At 41.2% G+C, this 19,793-nt stretch overlaps 1 protein-coding gene across 3 annotated transcripts in view; it reads right to left on the minus strand.

Moving 5' to 3' along the window:
• Kat6a (lysine acetyltransferase 6A) overlaps positions 1–19,458 on the minus strand; it is a 79,710-nt gene extending 60,252 nt beyond the window's left edge. For 2 of the 3 annotated variants that reach the window (XM_057752387.1, XM_057752384.1), the window contains exons 1-3: positions 19,377–19,443; positions 17,320–17,406; positions 16,104–17,018 (exon numbers count right to left, since the gene is read on the minus strand). In XM_057752387.1, the coding sequence (XP_057608370.1) occupies positions 16,104–16,703 (600 nt within the window). In that variant the 5' untranslated portion in view covers positions 16,704–17,018; positions 17,320–17,406; positions 19,377–19,443. Of the gene's footprint in view, positions 1–16,103; positions 17,019–17,319; positions 17,407–19,376 lie in introns of all 3 variants that reach the window. The other variant, XM_057752385.1, reaches the window with a different exon arrangement.
• Between the last annotated feature and the right edge of the window lie 335 nt (positions 19,459–19,793).

A 19,793-nucleotide genomic window follows, 5' to 3' on the forward strand; every position in this document is an offset into this window, starting at 1 on the left:
GTTTCCTCCGACACAAGTCTTTTACCAGCTCCAAACTTTTCTCTGTATGTACAACTCCTCCAGAGAACCAGAGTGTGAGTAGACTTACATCTGCTGACCTGATGCTTCCTTTCATCTTTGAGGGCGGGGTAGTACTGGGTTTGCCTGACAAAGTATCTAACAAGCCTAAGCATCACTAACTTAATAGTCATTCTAGTCAGGCTTAAAAGCCATTTGTGCAGCACCACTATGGGTCCAACCATTATTGGCACCAGATTCTCTTTGCCCTAAATTTCTGACAGTTGGTTAAGAAAGTAGCTATAAATAGAAAGATCAAACTGAGCATGTCCGAAAGCAACAATACAAACTAAACAAATAACTAAGAAAAAAAACAGGAGCAGTGTGAAAAATCAATGCTATTATTGTTTCAAAATGGCTTGTTGGCACACATACATGTCACATCTCATCTACCTCACTAAAGAAGCAAAAGCGGGGCTGCAGCTATACTGTGGTTAAGAGCACTGGCTGCCCTTCCAGAGCACCTGAGCTGGATTGCCAGATACGGCAGCACCACTGTCTTTAACTTCTGTACCTGGCTTCTGCAGGAACTGCATGCATGTGGTATACAGACATACATGGAAGCAAAACATCCTTACACATACAAAATAATTTTAGAAAGAAAAGAAATGGGTACTCTTCTACTTTGGAGTGGCAATTTAAAATTATTGGCTTAGGTTTATGCCTATGGATACATCTCTGAAATTATTTTTGCCCAAACAAAATATTACTATCATGATTTGTACTACTATTAATCACTATTATTTAAGGAAAAAAACACTTTAAGAATCTCAAGCATGGTATAAGTACATTTGCAATCTCAGTGTTATAGAAGCAAAGACAGGCAAATGCCTAGGGTTGGGGACCAGCTAGTCTTGATGAGTTTCAAGTCAGTGAAAATACAAAAAAAAAAAAGGTAGATGGCCCTAGAGGCCTGACATGAGAACGTACTTATCCTCTGCCTTCTACACACACCCACACTCTTGTGCACCTACACACATAGACACACATGCACAAAATAAATAATCAAACCAATCAATCAAGACCCAGAACCCACACAGAAAAGTCCTTGAGAAATGCATGTACTGGAACTGGAGAGTTGACTCAACAGTTTAAAGCATTTGCTGCTTTTGCAGAAGACTGGGTTCAATTCTCATTACTCGACATGGTGGCTTACAACCACCTATGACTCTGGTTCCAGAATATCCAATATCACCTTCCGACTTCCGAGGGCACCAGGCACACCCAAGGGACACATACATACATGCAGGCAAAATACTCAAACATATAAGATTAAATAGTAAATACACGTGGTGTGGTACAATTCTATATTCTGTCAATTATATTTTAAATAAACGCTGATTGGCTGGTAGCCAGGCAGGAAGTATAGGCGGGAAAACCATAAAGGAAGTAGAGGTGGGGCAATGAGAACAGGAGTATTCTGGGAAGAAGGAAGCTCTTTCCGCAGTCCTGCCCAGACCACCGAAGAAGGATGTGACCTACCCCGCTGAAAGAAGTGCTGAGCCATGTGGCTAACATACATAAGAATAATGGGTTAATATAAGCTACAAGAACTAATAAGGGGCTGGAGAGATGGCTCAGTGGTTAAGAGCACTGACTGCTCTTCCAGAGGTCTTGAGTTCAATCCCCAGCAACCACATGGTGGCTCACAACCACCTATAATGAGATCTGGTGCCCTCTTCAGGCCTACAGGCAGGATACTGTATAAATAAAGAAAGAAATCTTAAAAAAAAAAAGAACTAATAAGAAGCCTGAGCAGGGCGGTGGTGGCGCACGCCTTTAATCCCAGAACTTGGGAGGCAGAGGCAGGCGGATCTCTGGGAGTTCGAGGCCAGCCTGGTCTACAAGAGCTAGTTCCGGGACGGGCACCAAAGCTACAGAGAAACCCTGTCTCGAAAAACAAAAACAAAAACAAAAACAAAAAAGCCTGAGCTAATGGGCAATCAGTTTATAATCTTATGTAAACCTTCTGTGTGATTCTAACGACTGTGGGAACCAGGCAAGACAGAAACCCCAACAAGCAGTCCCTCCTGTTACATAGCTTTCTAGGTCTTAACCTATAACATAAATGAATAGATAATATACTCAGTTATAAAGGCCTGTTATGAAGATCACTGTAACATAGTGTCCATCTATTATGGAAGCACTAAGAAGTGTGTCTAAGACAGGGTTTGGCAGAGTTTCTCCCTGTGAGTATTAGAAAGAACTTTACATTTTGCAAATCACAAGACTTGTATCACCCAGAGCACTAAAAATGCACATACATACAAAAATAAAAATACCTCACTAAGATGCTAAGTGAATGAGGATAAAGGAAGTGAAGCAGTCCCTTAATATCCACAAGAAATTGTTTCCAGTCCCCACCTCTAAATATACCAAAATCTAAGAGAGGCTCAAAAGTCTCATATACTATGACACAGCATTCACATAACCTATGTACATCCTCCCAAATACATTTTAAATCATCTCTAAATTACCTATAGTACCTAATGCAATGCAAACACTATGTAAATAGCTATACTGTATTGTTTAAAGGAAAGACAAGAAGTCTACACATTTAGTGCAGTTCTTATTTTAATATGCAGCTGACTGAATCTGCATACATAGAACATTTCTGTAATACAGAAATGACAACTGACTATAGTGGATGTTTACATTTGTATTGGGGTGGGAGATCCAAAAGAGCAAAGAAGTTAACAGAGTGTGGCGCCTGCTTGTAACTACAGTATACCAAAAGGCTAAGGTACTGGACTTAAGTACTACAAGTGGAGGATAAAATACTTCAGAGAACACACTGAGATAAAAACATAGGAGTCAGCAAGATAATGGAAGCTCTCTTAGGACAAAGGTCTTTTCTGAAGGCTCAATTCCTTGTACTCACAATAGTCCTATGTGTGGTTTTTGTCACAACTTACTGAATGAAAAGAACCTATTTTGAGAGATAATTATGTAACCCAAAAAAGAAAAGATGAAGGCCTGAACCAAGAAAATGAGGAGATAGAGGAGACTTGACTAACTGATGGAGTAATGACTTGGTGTTTTGCTCATCGGTACTCAATGTCACCTTCCCCTTCACTAATGCAGCACAGTCTGCTGGGGCTCAGGATATACCACCCAAAAATATGACTGTAGGAGGCCAGAATGTGCCACCCCAAAATAGACTTCTTTGGCCTATTTTGAGTTTGTTATTTTGAGAAACTGCAGGCACTGAAGTGGCTCTGAAGAGCCGCCCTTTTATGAAAAGGCATTTACATCTGACAGAAATCTACCTAGTAAAGTATAAGCAGCAAGATGGTTTCCTTGAGATGACCCCTGTGGAGATTTCACCTGCACAGCAGGACTGCCCGAGCTCCCCCAGTAGCTTGGTCTCCCTTTCTTCACCATCTACTAACGACTCTGGCCCCTCCTTTCTGCAGTTCAGGATAATTTTGTTTTGTTTTGTATGTATGTTATATGTATGTTTGTGTTCATGCAGATATGGGTATGAATGTGCATGTGTGTGGTATGTATGTATATGTTCATGTACATATATGGGTGTGTATGTGTATATGGATACCAGAAGCCACTACTGGGTGTCTTCCACAGTTGCTTTCTACATTTTGATGTATATATTTATTTTTGAGACAGTCTTTCACTGAACCTAGATTTAGGCTAGCCAATGAGCTCCACCCCCAAAGCTGGAATTTACAAAATGTTACAAAATGGAGTCTGGTTTTTTAAAACACTGTGCTTGGAGTCTGCACTCAGGTCCCATGCTTGTGCAGCAAGCAATTTATCCCACCAACTTAATTTATATCATTTGGAATTTAAACCTGGCAATGACAATGTGAAAAACATTTTCTGAACATCTTAACAGAGTTGTAGACAAGGATTAACAGCAGCTGCAATTTCACAAATGGTTTAACAGACATGTAACAAATGCAAAACGAATACTCAAGATTTTTTTCAATGCTTGTCATTTTCATGGGCTTTGTAAGTCTTTCTAGAGGTAGTGTCATATGGCTGGAAAGTACTGAGTTGAGTATAAGAGAAAGGAAAATTCTTTATAATCTGAAACACTTAACAAAAATGACACCACCACTTCCATGGGAAAAGATGTCACCTCTCTTTTCCTTCTCTAGGTTTGTTCTACTTGGCTGATGGCAGCAGACACAAACTATTTGTATCAGTCTTCTTTGAAGGTTAACAACTGAGAATCCATTGTGGCACACAGCTCTAATTCCAACACCTGGGATACAGATCAAGCATTGAGGTCGCCTTGGCTACACAATTAGAGGTTAAACCTTGTTTCAAACAAAACAAACACAGAAATTTTACAACTGTATTTTAATCTACAACAAATGACAAAGTCAATGAATTATGTAGCATGCAAAGAGAATAAAAGAAGTTTCTACTGAAAAATTACATATAAAAAGTTCCCAACACCCCAAAGCACAGATTTAACAACAAATTTATAGCAGGTTCTTGCCTAGCACATTAGCCAATATACTGTCATTTATTTGTTTCCATATGATACCTGACTCAATGGTGACCACAAACCAACCATATAAAACATTTCTTTTGCTTGGCAATAAAATGGATTTATTATTTAATCTGTCTTTACTTATCTGTGCTAAATGTCCTAACACTTAAGATTTTTCTCTATTTTTATTACATTGATTTAAGCTATACCATATATTTTGGTATATATACATACAAAAATGATTGATTTTATATATAACCATGTGTTATATATTTAAGAATATAAAACGACAGAAGCAAATTGTACACCCACCATTTCTTGACTTCCTTTCTATCTGCTGTGGCAACCAGTACCTTAAATGTACACCTTCTCAAGAAAACACACAGGCATTAATAAATGTCACTATTAACTGCAGTCCTCCTAATTATGTCAGATTCTCAGACCTGTGTATTCTACTAACTGTGATTTTCATCTTTAGCTTACATTTCATTTCCACAGCACTGCAGCACAAACACTGTACTATCTCTATCTGGGTATTCAATTCCTTCCGTTGCTGTTTTTCAGATCATCCATGAGCATGCACACACGCACGCACACATACACACATATTTTATTTACTGCCTGGCCTTGTTACTTAATGTAATATACATATTGTGGCCATGGCATGATTTTTTTAAGGTAGAATAATGAAAGCAAGTGTATTTCTGTTTACCCACTGACCCGTCAATAGACACATACATTATTTCACTGTGTTGGCTATCAAGTGTTATACTTTAATGAAGATATACACCAACATCTTTAGAAGCTAGTATCTTCATTTATTTTGGTCATATGCCCAGAAAAAAGATTATTGGGTCATGGACAATTATACTTTTAATTTTTTGAGGTGCCTCTATATTATTTCCCATAGTGGCTATCCTATTTTACATTTCTACCAACAGTACACTAAAATTCTCTTTATCTACCAGCATTTGTTACCTCTTACCTTAAAAAAAAAAAAAAAAAAAAAAAGAGTGCTTTTTGGCGGTTTTATCTGTGCATGTAATTAATTTGTTACACAGCCCAATCCTCTCACCCTTGTGCTGTCTCTCTTACAATGCAAGGTAGAACCACAGGAAGCCCAAGATGACAGCAAAGAGTGACAAGGGCGTGGAGCTACTAAAAAGACAGTTTGGTGGAAATGCCTGCTGCCTTTTGTTTAAATGATACCTTTTCTTGTGTTCTAAATTAGAGTGGATTATTTAAAAACTTGGCCTATGCTTATCTAATGAGAACAAAGTGTTCACATTTGCCTCACTGCTGTGTCCCCCCCCCCATGTTGAATCAGTTTTCCAATAAAACAAATCCTCCTCCCACCCCGCCTGCTTTTGTAAAAATAAGTAACTGTACCCTAATTGGTTTGGAAGTTCCCTAAGCATGATCAAATAAAGCATAGGTCCCTATAGAAAGGCTCCTTTAGAAGTTCAAAGCATGGGTCAACTGATCTTCCAGAGGACTCAGGTTCTGTTCCCAGCACAGACACGGATAAAGTGGCAGTAGGACACAGAGCAGCTCAAGAGGCAGGGTCACAAGCCATATACGTTATGGCACGGAAAGTGTTTAAGCAGAGGAGTCAATTTAATTTTAAAATGTGATAATACTAGCAAACAGAGCACCTTTTTACAATTCCTAGGATTTTACATGCTTTGTACTGTCAAGAACAGTAATTATTTGTGTGGCTATTTCAACTGAATTACAGATAGATAAAATTAATCCAGTTCCTCAAGTAGCCATGTTTTAAGAACTCATTAGCTAATTCTGGATAGCGCCACAGTGCTTCTATCATTACACAAAGTCACATAACACTGACGTATGTTAACACAAATCCTTATAGCTTCTTTATGAAATAAACACCCTGTTAATCTCCATTTTATAGAAAAATATGTGGTACAAAACATTGAAGGTCATAAAGCAAGGAGTACCAGTGTGGAATGCTAACCCAAATGGTCTGAAATTTAAGCCTATGTTCTTAATCTCTTCAGATGAAGTCATTCTGGGTAATTGTGTTGACTGGAAAAAAGAGGATGATATTAAAGGCAAGAAAACCAATGAGGAAACTAAGGTCAGGCATAAGAAAATTGCTGAAGAACAGTAGGCTAGAATGGAGATGAGGTTAATTAATAGAGCTATTCAAAGGTATGAGAAGAGTGGGAACGGCTTAGAACTCTAAAGGCAACAAATGAGGTGTGAAAAATAAAATGGAAGTTCCCATTTTAAGAGTTAGTCAACAGAAATGGCTCTTACTACAGTAACAAATTAGGAGAGCACATTAAAATTAACAAATCCTATCTGGATCACTGCCAGTGAGAAATAACACAGATAAAAGCTACCCAGTGAGTTATACAAGCCCAGAATCCTGAAGAGAGGTCAGGAATTAAGATAGGAAATTCATCATCAGTGCAGAGAGGTCCAGAGATAGCTCAGGAAAGTGGAAGTGATAGACAGACCATAAGGATAATAACAAGTAAGATACATGCACAAGATAAAATGCCAGGAAACTTTCTTTAGTCATTACCAGAACGACAGGAGGAGGGAAGAAAAATGCTTAGGAAAGAATTATCCCAGAGATAGAGGGAGAAAAGAACAGTCAGTAAGTACAAGAGGCTGCTTGGAGGTCAAGTAAAATAAACCTGAAAACTGCAAACAAGAACAATTTAAAGCCAGGTGTGGCACCACTCACCTATAAACCCAGTACTCAAGAGACAGAATCAAGACTAAAGCTAGCCTAGGCTACACAAGACCCCATGTCTAAAACAGGAAGAAGAAGAAAAAAAGAAGAATTTATACGAATATTGTAGGGGTAAAAGCCAGACTGCAGCAGATCTGAAATAAACATGTAGATTTTTTTAGAAGAAGCTTAAAGATAAAAGTAACAAGGCAGGGGGCTGGAGAAGTAAATGGCTTAGCAGTTAAGAGCACTGGCATTCTTCCAGATCACCAGAGATTGATTCCAAGCACAAACATGGTGACTCATAATGGTCTGTAACTCTGTTTCCAGGGGAATGAGCTTACATAGATGGACAGATTCAATTCTATCTATAAAAGAGAATATGGGAGTATGTGTTAGGATGAAAAAGCCGAGTCTGAAGGAAATACTGAATTACTGTAATTCAAACAGATTACATAGAGACAAATCCTGGGCTACAAATCAGTGAGTAGAACCCTACCACATGGTTGGATGAATCAATCAGTCCTGTAGAAGAGCAGAAGAGCAGGAAAGGAAAATGTTTGCTTTAACTTTTTAAGATAAGGATGCAAGATTACAGGGACTAATTAATAGAGGACGATTCATAAACCTGAAATTAGGAGAACAGCATTTAAAGGCCAGGAGATGGCTCAACGAGTGCTTGCAGCCAAGTATGACAACCTGGGACCTACATAGGACAAGCAAAGAACCAAACTACTCCTACAACTTGAACTTGGCCTTACTGCTCGCGCTCTCTCTCTCTCTCTCTCTCTCTCTCTCTCTCTCTCTCTCTCTCTCTCTCTCTCACACACACACACACACACACACACACACACAAAATGCAGTACCCTCCAATCAGAATCATGCAGGTGACTTAAACAGCGAGTATAGTAGAAATAAAAAGAAAGGGGACAATTAGGAAAACGGTAGTCAGAAATAAAGAATTTAGGTTTCCAGAAGTACACAGTCCTGCGTCCAAACATTTTCAGGGAGTGTAGTTATCTCACTTATCTAAATTTCAGTTACTAAATTAAACTTACTTCTTTTATCCCCTGCAACCCTTAAGCAGTTCCTACTCCAGAGATACTGGCTCTAAGCATTATCTTGGTACTTGGTACTTCTCTTCCACTGCATCCTAGATACACACCAAGACACTCCCACTAAAACCTGAGCTCTGCCACTGCTGCTGGGGTCTAATTTGTTTTCCTGATTATTTTTTAAAGTTCCTCAGGTTTTTCTAAAGACAATTAATAAGACCTACTGCTTTGGAAAAAACAGGGATTTTGATGGATGTGGTGGTACAAGTCTTTGACCCCAGTACTTGGGAGGCAAAGGTAGTTCAAGGCCAGCCTGGCAGACTGGTCTACATATTAAGTTCCAGAACAGTCAGGGCTACAGTGAGAGACTTGTCTCAAAAATACCAAAAAAATAAATAAATAAAAAAACAACCCCCCCCCCAAAAAAAAACAAAAACAAAGATTCTCATCTAGGTAATTCTAGCTCTCAAGAGGCTGAGCCTTGAGGATTATTAAAAGTTCAAAGCCATCCTGAGCCACAGTGAGATCTTGTCTCAAGAAAATAAAAGAAAAAGAGTAAACAAGAAAACGTTGAAAGATAATGTAAACACTATTAATCAGATACTTAAAGGGTCCCTAAATAATAGACTTGGAAATACTAATATACAGCACCACACTCAAAGCAGCAATCAATATATTATATTCTGAGTTCTGTTTATTACAAATTTTAGAACACTCTGGAGTTATATGCTTCACTGTAGTCAAAGACTAAGAAAATCCAGAATCTATACTCTACTAAATTAAAAGAACTGCAAACCAACAACTCTCTAGGACAACTGCCCCCATCTAGGTCCGATAATATCCTATATATACAGAATCTACCCACTATGCATAACAAGGAAAGGCACAGGCATGAGCTGTCTTCTTTTACAGACAGTAAACTCATACACAAACATTTTTTTCCACTTCCCAATTTGCTATCTGCTGCTTTCCCTGTATGGTTTATTGGCAATATTACAAATTTCTCAAGCTTGTCCTGGGTATTTAACAATAAAAAGTCAGTACTAAAGGTGACACTTTTTTTTTTTTTTTTTTTTTTTTGAGATAGGCTCTTGCTATGTAACCCAAGCTAGCCTGGGTCTCAAGATCCTCCACACATGTGCTGTGATACATGTGCCCCCCCAGACAGATAGACACACAAATATATAAATAAAATGAGTACATCTACAGAAAAAGCCAATCCCTAAGTGTCTTTACAACTGATCTACCCCTGACTTTTTAACAGTCACCACAAAAACAGTTTTTTTTAAATATATATATATATATATATATATAGAGAGAGAGAGAGAGAGAGAAAATGTATGACACAAAATTATACCACATGTATAAATACCACATTATTTTTAAAAATTGAAATGAATCCAGTTCCAGTTTGGTAACATGACAAAAATTACTATTTTGGGCAGTTCTGGGGAATCAAACACAGGGCCTTGTATATACTAGTTAAGTGCTCTACTAATGAGTCAAATCCAGTTCTGCAAAATCAGAACACAAATGGCAATACATAAGATAATCTGGGCTACCCTAGGTAATCATTGTATTGAGAAACAGGAAATTGTAGGAAGCAGGAGATCTGTCACTTAATCTTTCTAATCCAGGTGACTTACTTAGCTGAGTAATACTCTCAAGTTTAATTAAAACTCTCCCTTTTCCAACAAAATGTTTCAGTAAATTATGCTCAAAAATACTCTACAGAAAAACATTTTAATGATTTGGACAATCATCACAAAAAAACTAGCCACACCAAGGCTGGAAAGATGGTGCAGTGGTCAAGAACGCAGGCTGCTCTTCCACAAGACTCCCAGAATCTATACTACAAACAACCATCTGTAATCCCAATTCCAGGAGATCTGACACCCTCTTCTGGCCTCTGTGGGAACTACATTGACACAGCACACAAAAATACATGCAGGCAAAACACCCACACAACATAAGACAAAAAAAATAAATAAAAAGACCAGTAACATGGAACCTAAACTATATATATTATAGTACCCCACAGCTAACCAAATCAACAGACACATAGCATTCCAGAAGTGTGGCCTACAGCAGGTGCTCAATACCTATCTGAATTAACTGACAACTAAAGGTGGGATCACTTCTGGCCACACCTTCCTTTCTCCATCACTGTCAGATACACTCTGGGGATGTGTATATGTCTGTGTTTAGAATACAGAGGTTCATAACAGCAAGCCAACCCATTCTGCACAGAAACTGACCTGATAGTTTGAAAGAGAGAAAGGAAAGTAGTTAAAATACAATCAAAGGAGGAGATTTATAATCCATTCAGAGGAGGAATCATTTCTCACCTTTGAGTTCACTGTTTTATAATTCTGAAAGCAGGCTCTTCACATCTTTGGGAAAAGTCATTCAGGAAATACACTATTGAAAATAGCGTATGAAATGAAAACCATTTAAAAATATAGAACAAATCTCATCAATTCTAATTTCATAGATATCATAAAAGCAGCTGAGAACAGCTCAAAATGCAAAGTACACTCTACTGATCAGTCAGTGCACATAGAATTCTACCCAAAAGAAACACAATCTTCCTAAACATATACTTCCAAATATATTAATTTCAGTTAGTAGCACTACACATTAGAGCTATGTAGCAATGAACAGATATTTCTAATCAAAGCAAACCAGCAGGTTTCTACTAAATGAAATGTCCTTAATGCAAGGCCTTAGGAAAAGCCTTCAGTTCAGCTGCAAAACACTGTACGAGGGTCCTCAGGATTCTTTCCAAAAGACAAGTCCCAGAATCCTAGAATCTGTATTTGTCCTGTACTGTATTATCAACTGGCTGCTTTTTAAAAACATACACAACTGACACTTTATGTAAGACTGGTCTTTTTAAAATTAAAATGTTACATGTAGCTCAGTGACAGCTCATTCTTATAGTTCCTACGAGACTCCTGCATGCATACGGACAGACAAAAGTAGAGAGAGGGGAGAGAGAAAGAGTTCAAGCAAGGGTCTTCTAGAGTACATGCACACACACAAGCACACAAATAACTAATAAATCTTTTTAAATTAAAATGTACTGTATTGGACTCCCGGTAAATGGATAAAACTAGAAAAGATCCTATTGAGGGCGGTAACTGAGACTTGGGAAGACAAACTTCACATGTTCTATTTGTGGTTCCTAGTTCTAAGTCTTCAGACATAAGTAAATAACCTGGAGTGAATGCAGAGGGACCATGGGACACGGAAGAGGAATAAAGAGGGGAATAGCACTTGGGAGGCAGAGGCAGGTGAATCTCTGTGAGTTCGAGACCAGCCTGGTCTACAAGAGCTAGTTCCAGGACAGGCTCCAAAGCCACAGAGAAACCCTGTCTCGAAAAACCAAAAAAAAAAAAAAAAAAAAAGAGGGGAATAGCAGGGTGAAAGTCACCTGATGGAGAAAGCGATAGGGGAGACCCTAATTAATGAGGGAGGGAAGTAAATACAGAGGAAAGAGGGAAGGGGTGAAATCATAGTAAGGACTGTCCAAAAAAGTTTTAAGCATATTATTATCTATCTAGTTAAAATTACATATAATAGCATCTAAGTATGCGTACACATATGCATATATAGTTAAATGAAATCCTCCAATCTGTGCTGACAATACCACCATAAGCTATAGACAAAAACTCTAACATCAGACATGAGATTTGAGTTGGTGGTCAGGGCTGTCCAAGAGACTCCCAAAATATCTAACTCATTGTTGTTGTCCTTGGTTGCCCCCAAGGGGAGGAAGATAAGCCCTACTTGCTGAAGAAACCACACAATTCAGACACTGGACCCAGAGGCCCTGAGCTGGACCTGAACTGTAGCCTCCTTCCTAAGGGCTAGCCTTCATCTTACTAGAAGGCATCGGGCAAACTTCTAAGGAAGGGACGCAACCAACAGTCCTGTCCACTATAACATGTGTGACCCACAAAGCATGGCACAATAACCTAAGGATGCAGTCATGGCATACACACCTTGTCAGTAACTAATAGTTCCTCTAGTTGGTTTTTTTTTTAATTTATTTTATGTGCATTGGTGCAAAGGTGTCATATAAGATCCCCTGGAAATGGAGTTACAGACAGTTGTGAGCTGCCATGTGGGTGCTGGGAATTGAACCCAGGTCCTCTGGAAGAACGGCCAGTGCTCTTAACCACTGAGCCATCTCTCCAGCTGCCCTCCCTCCCCCCACTTGGATTTAAGACCTACTCAACAAGAGGGAAATAATGCCTGGTACTGGAAACCTAGCCAACTACCCAAGGTTAGTGAAGTCATGGATCTTGGAGGGAAATTTACAATTATCAACTTTACTAAACCAGCATAATCTCTAACTATAGTCTAAATTTGTATCCTCATACCCACAGGTTAAGTGTAGTTCTCACTCCTCATCAAAGAAACTTTCTTTGCAACAGAAACCATTACAAAAAACCCACAACTGATCAAAACACAGTTGGTAAAAGCCAGTCCCAACCAATATTTGTACAACACAAAGCCTGCACCTAGGCTGAGGGATCATTTCAGAAGAGTAGGAGAAAAGATTTTTAAGAACCAAGGGAACAGGAATTCTGCTATGAGACTCTATCTCCGAGAAATGTCAGAGAGGCTACACCCATGAAGTTTCATTAACAAGGCTGCCTAAACAAGACCTAAACTACTAAAATACCAATGGACATGCTAACACAGAAGAGGGAAGCTTGAGGTGCCCCAAGTCTAAACAAAGAACTGCAGGCAACTGAAGAATGCTAGAGAGTGAATGGGTCTTCTACAGGGAAGAGTCCCATAGCTGGTTCTCCAGTACCAAGCCTGAGATCATACACATACAGTAACATTACATAGACTGAGAAGGTTGTACTTAGAAAAATATATATATTTATATGTCTATGTGTAACTACATGCAACAACTAAAGGAAAGATTATAAATTTGAGAAACTAAGGAGGTGCATGGGAGGGGTTTGAAAGAAGAAAGGGGGGGCTGGAGAGATGGCTCAGAGGTTAAGAGCATTGCCTGCTCTACCAAAGGTCCTGAGTTCAATTCCCAGCAACCACATGGTGGCTCACAACCATCTGTAATGGGGTCTGGTGCCCTCTTCTGGCCAGCAGGTATACACATAGACAGAATATTGTATACATAATAAATAAATATTTTTAAAAAAAAGGAAAGAAGAAAGGGAAAGGAAATTGGTACAATTATAATTTCAAAAAATAAAATATTATAAAAAATAATTCACCAATAAAATATACCACTGCCAAACATAGCAGTACATGCCTCTAATTTCAGTACTAGGAGATGAGGCAGGAGGATTTCTACAAGGCTGAGCCTAATTTGGGCTACCTAGAAAGACGATGTCAACATCTCCCCTCACAAGAAAACAAAAGAAAAATGCTGATTGTTACTTAAACAGAAATTTGTCATTTAATGGGATGCTGATAACTACAATGGAGAATGGCTCAGAGATTGGGGCGCTTGTTACTCTTCCATGGCCAAATTCAGTTCACAGCACCCACTTCATGCAGCCCACAACCATCTTACTCCAATTCCTGGCCTCTCTGGGCACACACACAATGAATGTACAATGGGGGGGGGGGGGAACTTCTTAAGGAAAATGCAGAAGTGGAAGGAGGTAAAGAGAAACAGCAGGACACAAGTGATCCCCTGGGGAAATTGGAAAGCAGGTAGGCTCTCTAGGAACAGTGGAGGAAGGTGAATACAGGAAGAGAGAGGTTGGTAACGAACCATACTATTAACTGTTTACACACAAAAAAACAAAAATTGTAATACATGTAATTCTGTGTATAAATGTGCATAAACACACAGTTTTAATGAACTTTTCTCTTCTGGACTGATGGTGCCCCCTCTAAAAGCCAAAGATCACCAAATAAATACCCAATACTAGACATGAAAAGCCTCTTTTGAGTTGCTGGTCAGGGCTGTCCAAGAGACCCTGTAATCCACTGCTGTCGCCTTCTAGAAATGGAAAATAAGTCTCTATTGCTGAAGATACCACGCACTTCAGACTCAGGGCCCAGAGACCCCTGAACTGGAACTGACCTGAATTCCCCTCCCTGAGGCCTAGCTTTCATAGTACCAGAAGGCGCCAACAACCTTACCCAGCTACGATGCCTATGAACCACATCAAGGACCAACATGGTATGATGTTAAGGATGCAATAGTGACCCTCACATCTTGACAGTAACCAACAACAGTTCTCTAACTGGACTCAACAAGGAGGAGGCCATGCCTGGTACTGGAAACCTGGCTAATCACTCAGTACTAGTGAAGTCATGGTTACTGGAGAAGAAACTACAATCACTAAATTACTAAATCCTTAACAACAAATTTATTAACATCTATCCTTATACTACAGGTAAGTGTAGTCTTCACCCCTCATCAAGAAAACTTCTCTTTGCAACAACCATAGACTACTCCAGAAAGTCACAGCCAATCAAAGGGTAGTTGTGGACTCCAGTCCCAATGAGTACATCTACAAAACTGAACAAGATGACACCAATGAACATGCCAAACTAGACAGAAAAGCCCACAAGGTCTCAAACCTACACAAAGAACTACAGGCAACTGAGGAAAACTAGGAATCAGAGAGGTGGCTTCCCCAGGGAAAAAATCACACCAATTGGTCGTCCAGTGCCAAACAGTCATGAAAATACACATACAAGTAACATGGAAGGACTGAACAGGTTATAATTAGGAATATATGTATGTACATATGCAGTGTATATGTGAAAAATGAGTATGTACGTATATGTATGTAATAACCATTAGTAAAAAAGAGGTCATATATTGGAAGGAGGTTTGGGGGAGTAAAGGAAAGGGAGAAATGTTGTAATTATATTACCATTGCAAAAATTAAACAATAAAAACCTTCCCCCAGAAATAGCTTGCATGCATATACACTAAGGTGTACAACACATTAACAGTTCACTCTACAAATATTGTAGAGTGCCTTATACTGACATAAGACACTATCAATGTAAAGGAATAGTCACAGACAAAATTCTTCCTGTGCCCAAATATTCTCCATTAGGGCCAAACTGTACTACTGTTAAGATACACCTTCAAGTGCATAAGATGACAGAATAGCACACAACAGAGGAAGGTACATGTATATGTACAAAACACTCCTGAACTTTTTATAATACAGAATACTGTATTCCTGTCACATATAACTATAGCTGTCACAAATAATAACATTTAGGATTTCATCATATATTAAAGCCACACTGGGTGTGGTAGCACACACCTGTAATTTTAGCACTTCTTGGAAGGCAGAGACAAGAAGATGATAAGGTTTGAGGCCAGCCTGGGCTTTACAGCAAGAAAACAAAATGTAACATATGATAGGAAGCTATACAAAACATAGAGTTGAGAGTGACTGATTTGCTAGCCCCTTACTATAGATCTTAAGAATCTGTCTCATTCCTGTCTAATGACAGCCTCAAACAAAATGAAAAAAGAAAGAAAAAATTCATTGGAGTGAACCACTCCTTTCAAAGCCAAGTCTCCGGTATTTCTAATTTCATCAAGCTGCAACTGTAAGGTACTAGAAGAATCTTCAATCAAAAGTTTTCATGCTAAGCTAGGTAAGTTCTTATAATTAAGTCAACATTCTATACTCTGAGTCTCAGACTTCCAAGACTTTAAAGTACTACAACAATTAGCATCTACTAAGCTTTCACAGTGAGAACTCACAAAAGCTCCCCAAGTCTTGACCCTAGAAATGTGACCGTGAATCCTATTCTAAACTGCACCATCAACACCGATGTCAGCGTTTCTTACCTTATCTTTCTCATGTGGAAGCAGTGACACTGGAGGTAAACAAGAGAGCGACTCACAGCCCTCTTTCCCATCAGCACTGGCTGCCTTAGTGTTGAGTCGGTAGAGAGGTCCATCTTTAAGGAGTCTGCCATGGCCAACGGCTCGCTTGATGGCCAATCTTAACTGCTGGTGAAAGCCTGAGGCAGCACTGCCTCCACAGGCAGCAGACACATCCTTCTGGCTTTTCAAAAAGCGTTCAATACTTTTCAAAGTTGAGCCACCAGACTCTGCCAAGCCCTCAAATGCCCGTTTGAGTAACTTATTCCAATCCACACTTTGTTTATTATCCAATTTTCCATGGTTTCGAGGTTTAGGAAGTGCTATTCGCCCAGGATTATCAGGATCTTTATAAGAATTGAGACCTTTGTTTGAGACTTTTAAAATTGTCCCATCTTTAACACTCAACTCCAACTGCTCTAGAACAGTTTTACGATCCAAGCCATGGGATGAAGACACGGCATTGCAAATCCTTTCTTCTGAAGGTCGCTGCTTCTGCTTCTTTACTTTTTTGATGGCCTCCAAAATCCACTCCGTATACAACGGGTTAGCGAGTTTTACCATGGTGAGGGATTCCGTATATCCATAGAGTCGCTACCCTTTATCCTGATGCTGAGTAAGTCTTACACCGTGGAAAACAAGATTCTCGGAGGGTGGGAACCAGTAAACCATAGCATACAAGATTTCCGGCCTGAGTCTTCCCTCCTTTCACAAAACAGAACTGCAACCTAATTTTACCTTAAAAATCAAAACAACTTGTTGTTTTTGAAGTATCTTCGAACTCCTCAATAGCACCACACATTGGTCTCTACTCCACTCATACTCTTGGACTCCAAACATCTCATTCACAGCTCCAAGCAGAAAATGAGCATCTTAAGCCTGAAAAGCAATTAAAATGAAGTCAGTTTTCCATCAAGGCCCACTCTAGAAATAAGTTACCAACTGAAACATCCTAGGCTTTTCTTAAAGCAACGTGTTTATCAAGCACCCTTCGGAATGTAAATATCATACTATCAAAATTCCAAAACAAGCACTGGAAACCACTGGAATAAACACAAAAGAAAAAAAACATATGAGTAGTTAAGGTAAAATGAGGAAATAAAATGAGATGTTCCATGAATGACCTTAAACTATAACTAACCAGAGGAGTACTAGCTTGTCCTCCGCAATCTGTGCTCACCAGTCTATGGGTGCAACTCTTCCTCCATAATTTTCCCCAACAAACTATTCAGTACTTCAACAAGTGTCTGGGTTAGTAGAAAGAATCCTGCAATGAAAGCAAGAGTGAATCATCTTTCAAAATTCCAGTGGAGAAAAAAATAGCCAATAAGATATGCAGAAAAGCACTGAGGACAATTTGGCTAGTTCATATACTAAAGAAAAGCAGCATGCTTCACATATCACAATAAGGTTATTAACATAAACAAAAACAGTGAAAATATCTTGGTGTGAAAGTGCTTAAAGAATTTTAAAATAATCCAACTTTCTTCAAACTTTTACTAACACCCATATACTGAAGGGAGTAACAACTGGCAACGTGCTTATTTATAAACAATGTACAGATAAACTAGAAATAAGGCCTGGAATCACTGGGATCAGATGCAAACACTACACATGAAATGTATAGTATGGAAAATAAATATTGCCTGTCTGTGTGTTTATAGAGAAGCGAACCTGATAAAGACGTGAATTGGGAATTACTATCTCAGAGTGAACGGTCAGGAAAACAAAAACAGACTACTTCTCTGGTCAAGAATCCGGCAAATACATGTTTCTTAATGACTAGAATAATGTGAATTCTAAACTTTTCCCTCCAAAACCAAGTTTAACTTTGAACTTCTCTTATTCTGGAGAGCATGTACAATCTAAATACAGCTAAGGGGGTATGGGGGGGAAGGTTCTCCAGCAAGTATTCTTAATAGTGACATTAAAAGCAAAAGGAAAATTGATACGTGTTGGGGAAGAAACAGTACTATAACTCTGGTAAGAAAGCAAAGGGTGAAAAAAAAAAATTAGTACCTGGGGCCAAAGTTTATTTCAAAATTAGCTGGCTAAAATAGAAGTCCCCTGGGGAAAAGAAGCTTCACTTTGGAGAAGGTCTTTAGAGAATAAATAACAGGATTGCTACTTCAGCAAAGTTTTTTTTTATAGACATTAACTTTAAAATAATGAGAATTGGGATCTAAGAAAATGGGAACGTCCTATGTGGTTAGGCTTTCAGGTAAAGAATGAATGACAGTCACTCATTGTCCTTCCGGCCGGAAGTTTCGAAAATCTCCAGGTCTGCAGAAACCAACGCGCTAAGGATCTGAACCCTAACTCTCAGAAAGTCCACTAGCTGCTAGGAAGCGAGACCAGCCGGCTCCAAAAGCCCTTCCCGCTCCATCTCCCACCCCAAAACCCATCTTCGCGCCCTCGATTTAAAGCCCAGGGAACTTTAAAAACTTGAAGCGGCCGAGCCGAGTAGTTCGCCAACGAACTGTTCCGCCGTTCCCATTCTATGGAAACACAGCCCGAAGAGTAAGTTAACAATGAAATCACGTGGAGTTAAGAGCACCGTGAGCTCTGTCCCCAGCTCCAAGCGCTAAGCTCCAAGGGGCCGGCTCCGAAGAGCAGCGAGGGGACACCGGCTGTGACGGAGCCTGACAGGTCGGGCAGGTCCGGCCCAAAGTCGCAGAGCTCTTGACAGGCAAGCCCGCCGCCACCCGTCCCGGCCCGGGGCTGACAGTCCGACAGACACAACACCACACGTGCCGCCTGCTCCGCACCACAGCACCCACCAGGCTGTCACCCCGCTCGGCTCCAGCCCGCTCGGGTCTCCGCGCGCTCGGCACAGCCCGGAGTGCGCGCCCGGCGCCGGGAGCGGCGGGCGGACGGCGGGCGCGCCCCCGAGGGAGAGCGGGCGAGCCCGCACAGCAGCCCCAGGCTCCGCGGCCTGGCCACCGGCCGCCCGTGAGCGCTGGCTCCCGGAGTGGACAGCCGCCGGAGCGAGGGACGGCGAAGCGGAGGCGCCGACCGGGCGGGCGGGCGGCGCGGGCTGGGCCGCGGAGTCGGACGCGAGGGGGCGGCCGCGGCGCCCAGCCCGAGGCCTGGCGCAGAGCAGCGGGAGGCGGCACAGGCCGCGGCGGGGCCTGCAGCAGCCCGCCGACCCTGCGAGGCGCCCGACGAGACTCCGGGGCGGCTTAGCCTCGGGCTCGGCAGCTGGGAGCGACCGGGGGAGGCCCCTCGGCTACTTACCTGGGGGGAAGACGGCCGGGATCCCGGGGGCCCGGGCTGGACCGCGGAGATGCCCCAAACTGACACGGCCGCCATCTTGGAGACAGTGAGCTCCGACTGGGGGGAGGGGAGGCCAGGCGGCGGAACAGCCGCGGGGGGAGGGGAGCGTCGCGAGGGAACGGCTGCCTGGGGAGGGAGCTGGAACAGCCTGCGCGGGAGGGGGGGTGGAGGAGCCGAGGGGCGCGGGAGGAGGGCAGGCCGGTAGCTGGAAGAGCGGGCTCGTCGCCGGCAGGGGCCGGAGGGCGGGGCGGCCGGGGAGGGGGAAGAGCCGCTGGGCGGGTCACGTGGGGCGGGTACAAAAGGCCGAAGCCAGACTGGGAGCGGGAGTTGGCCGGGCTGGAGGCCAACAGCTGGGGGCGTCCCTCCTCCTTCCACCCG

The sequence above is a fragment of the Chionomys nivalis genome, chromosome 20 (genome assembly GCF_950005125.1).
Source record: "Chionomys nivalis chromosome 20, mChiNiv1.1, whole genome shotgun sequence".
Classification (NCBI taxonomy): Eukaryota; Metazoa; Chordata; class Mammalia; order Rodentia; family Cricetidae; genus Chionomys; species Chionomys nivalis.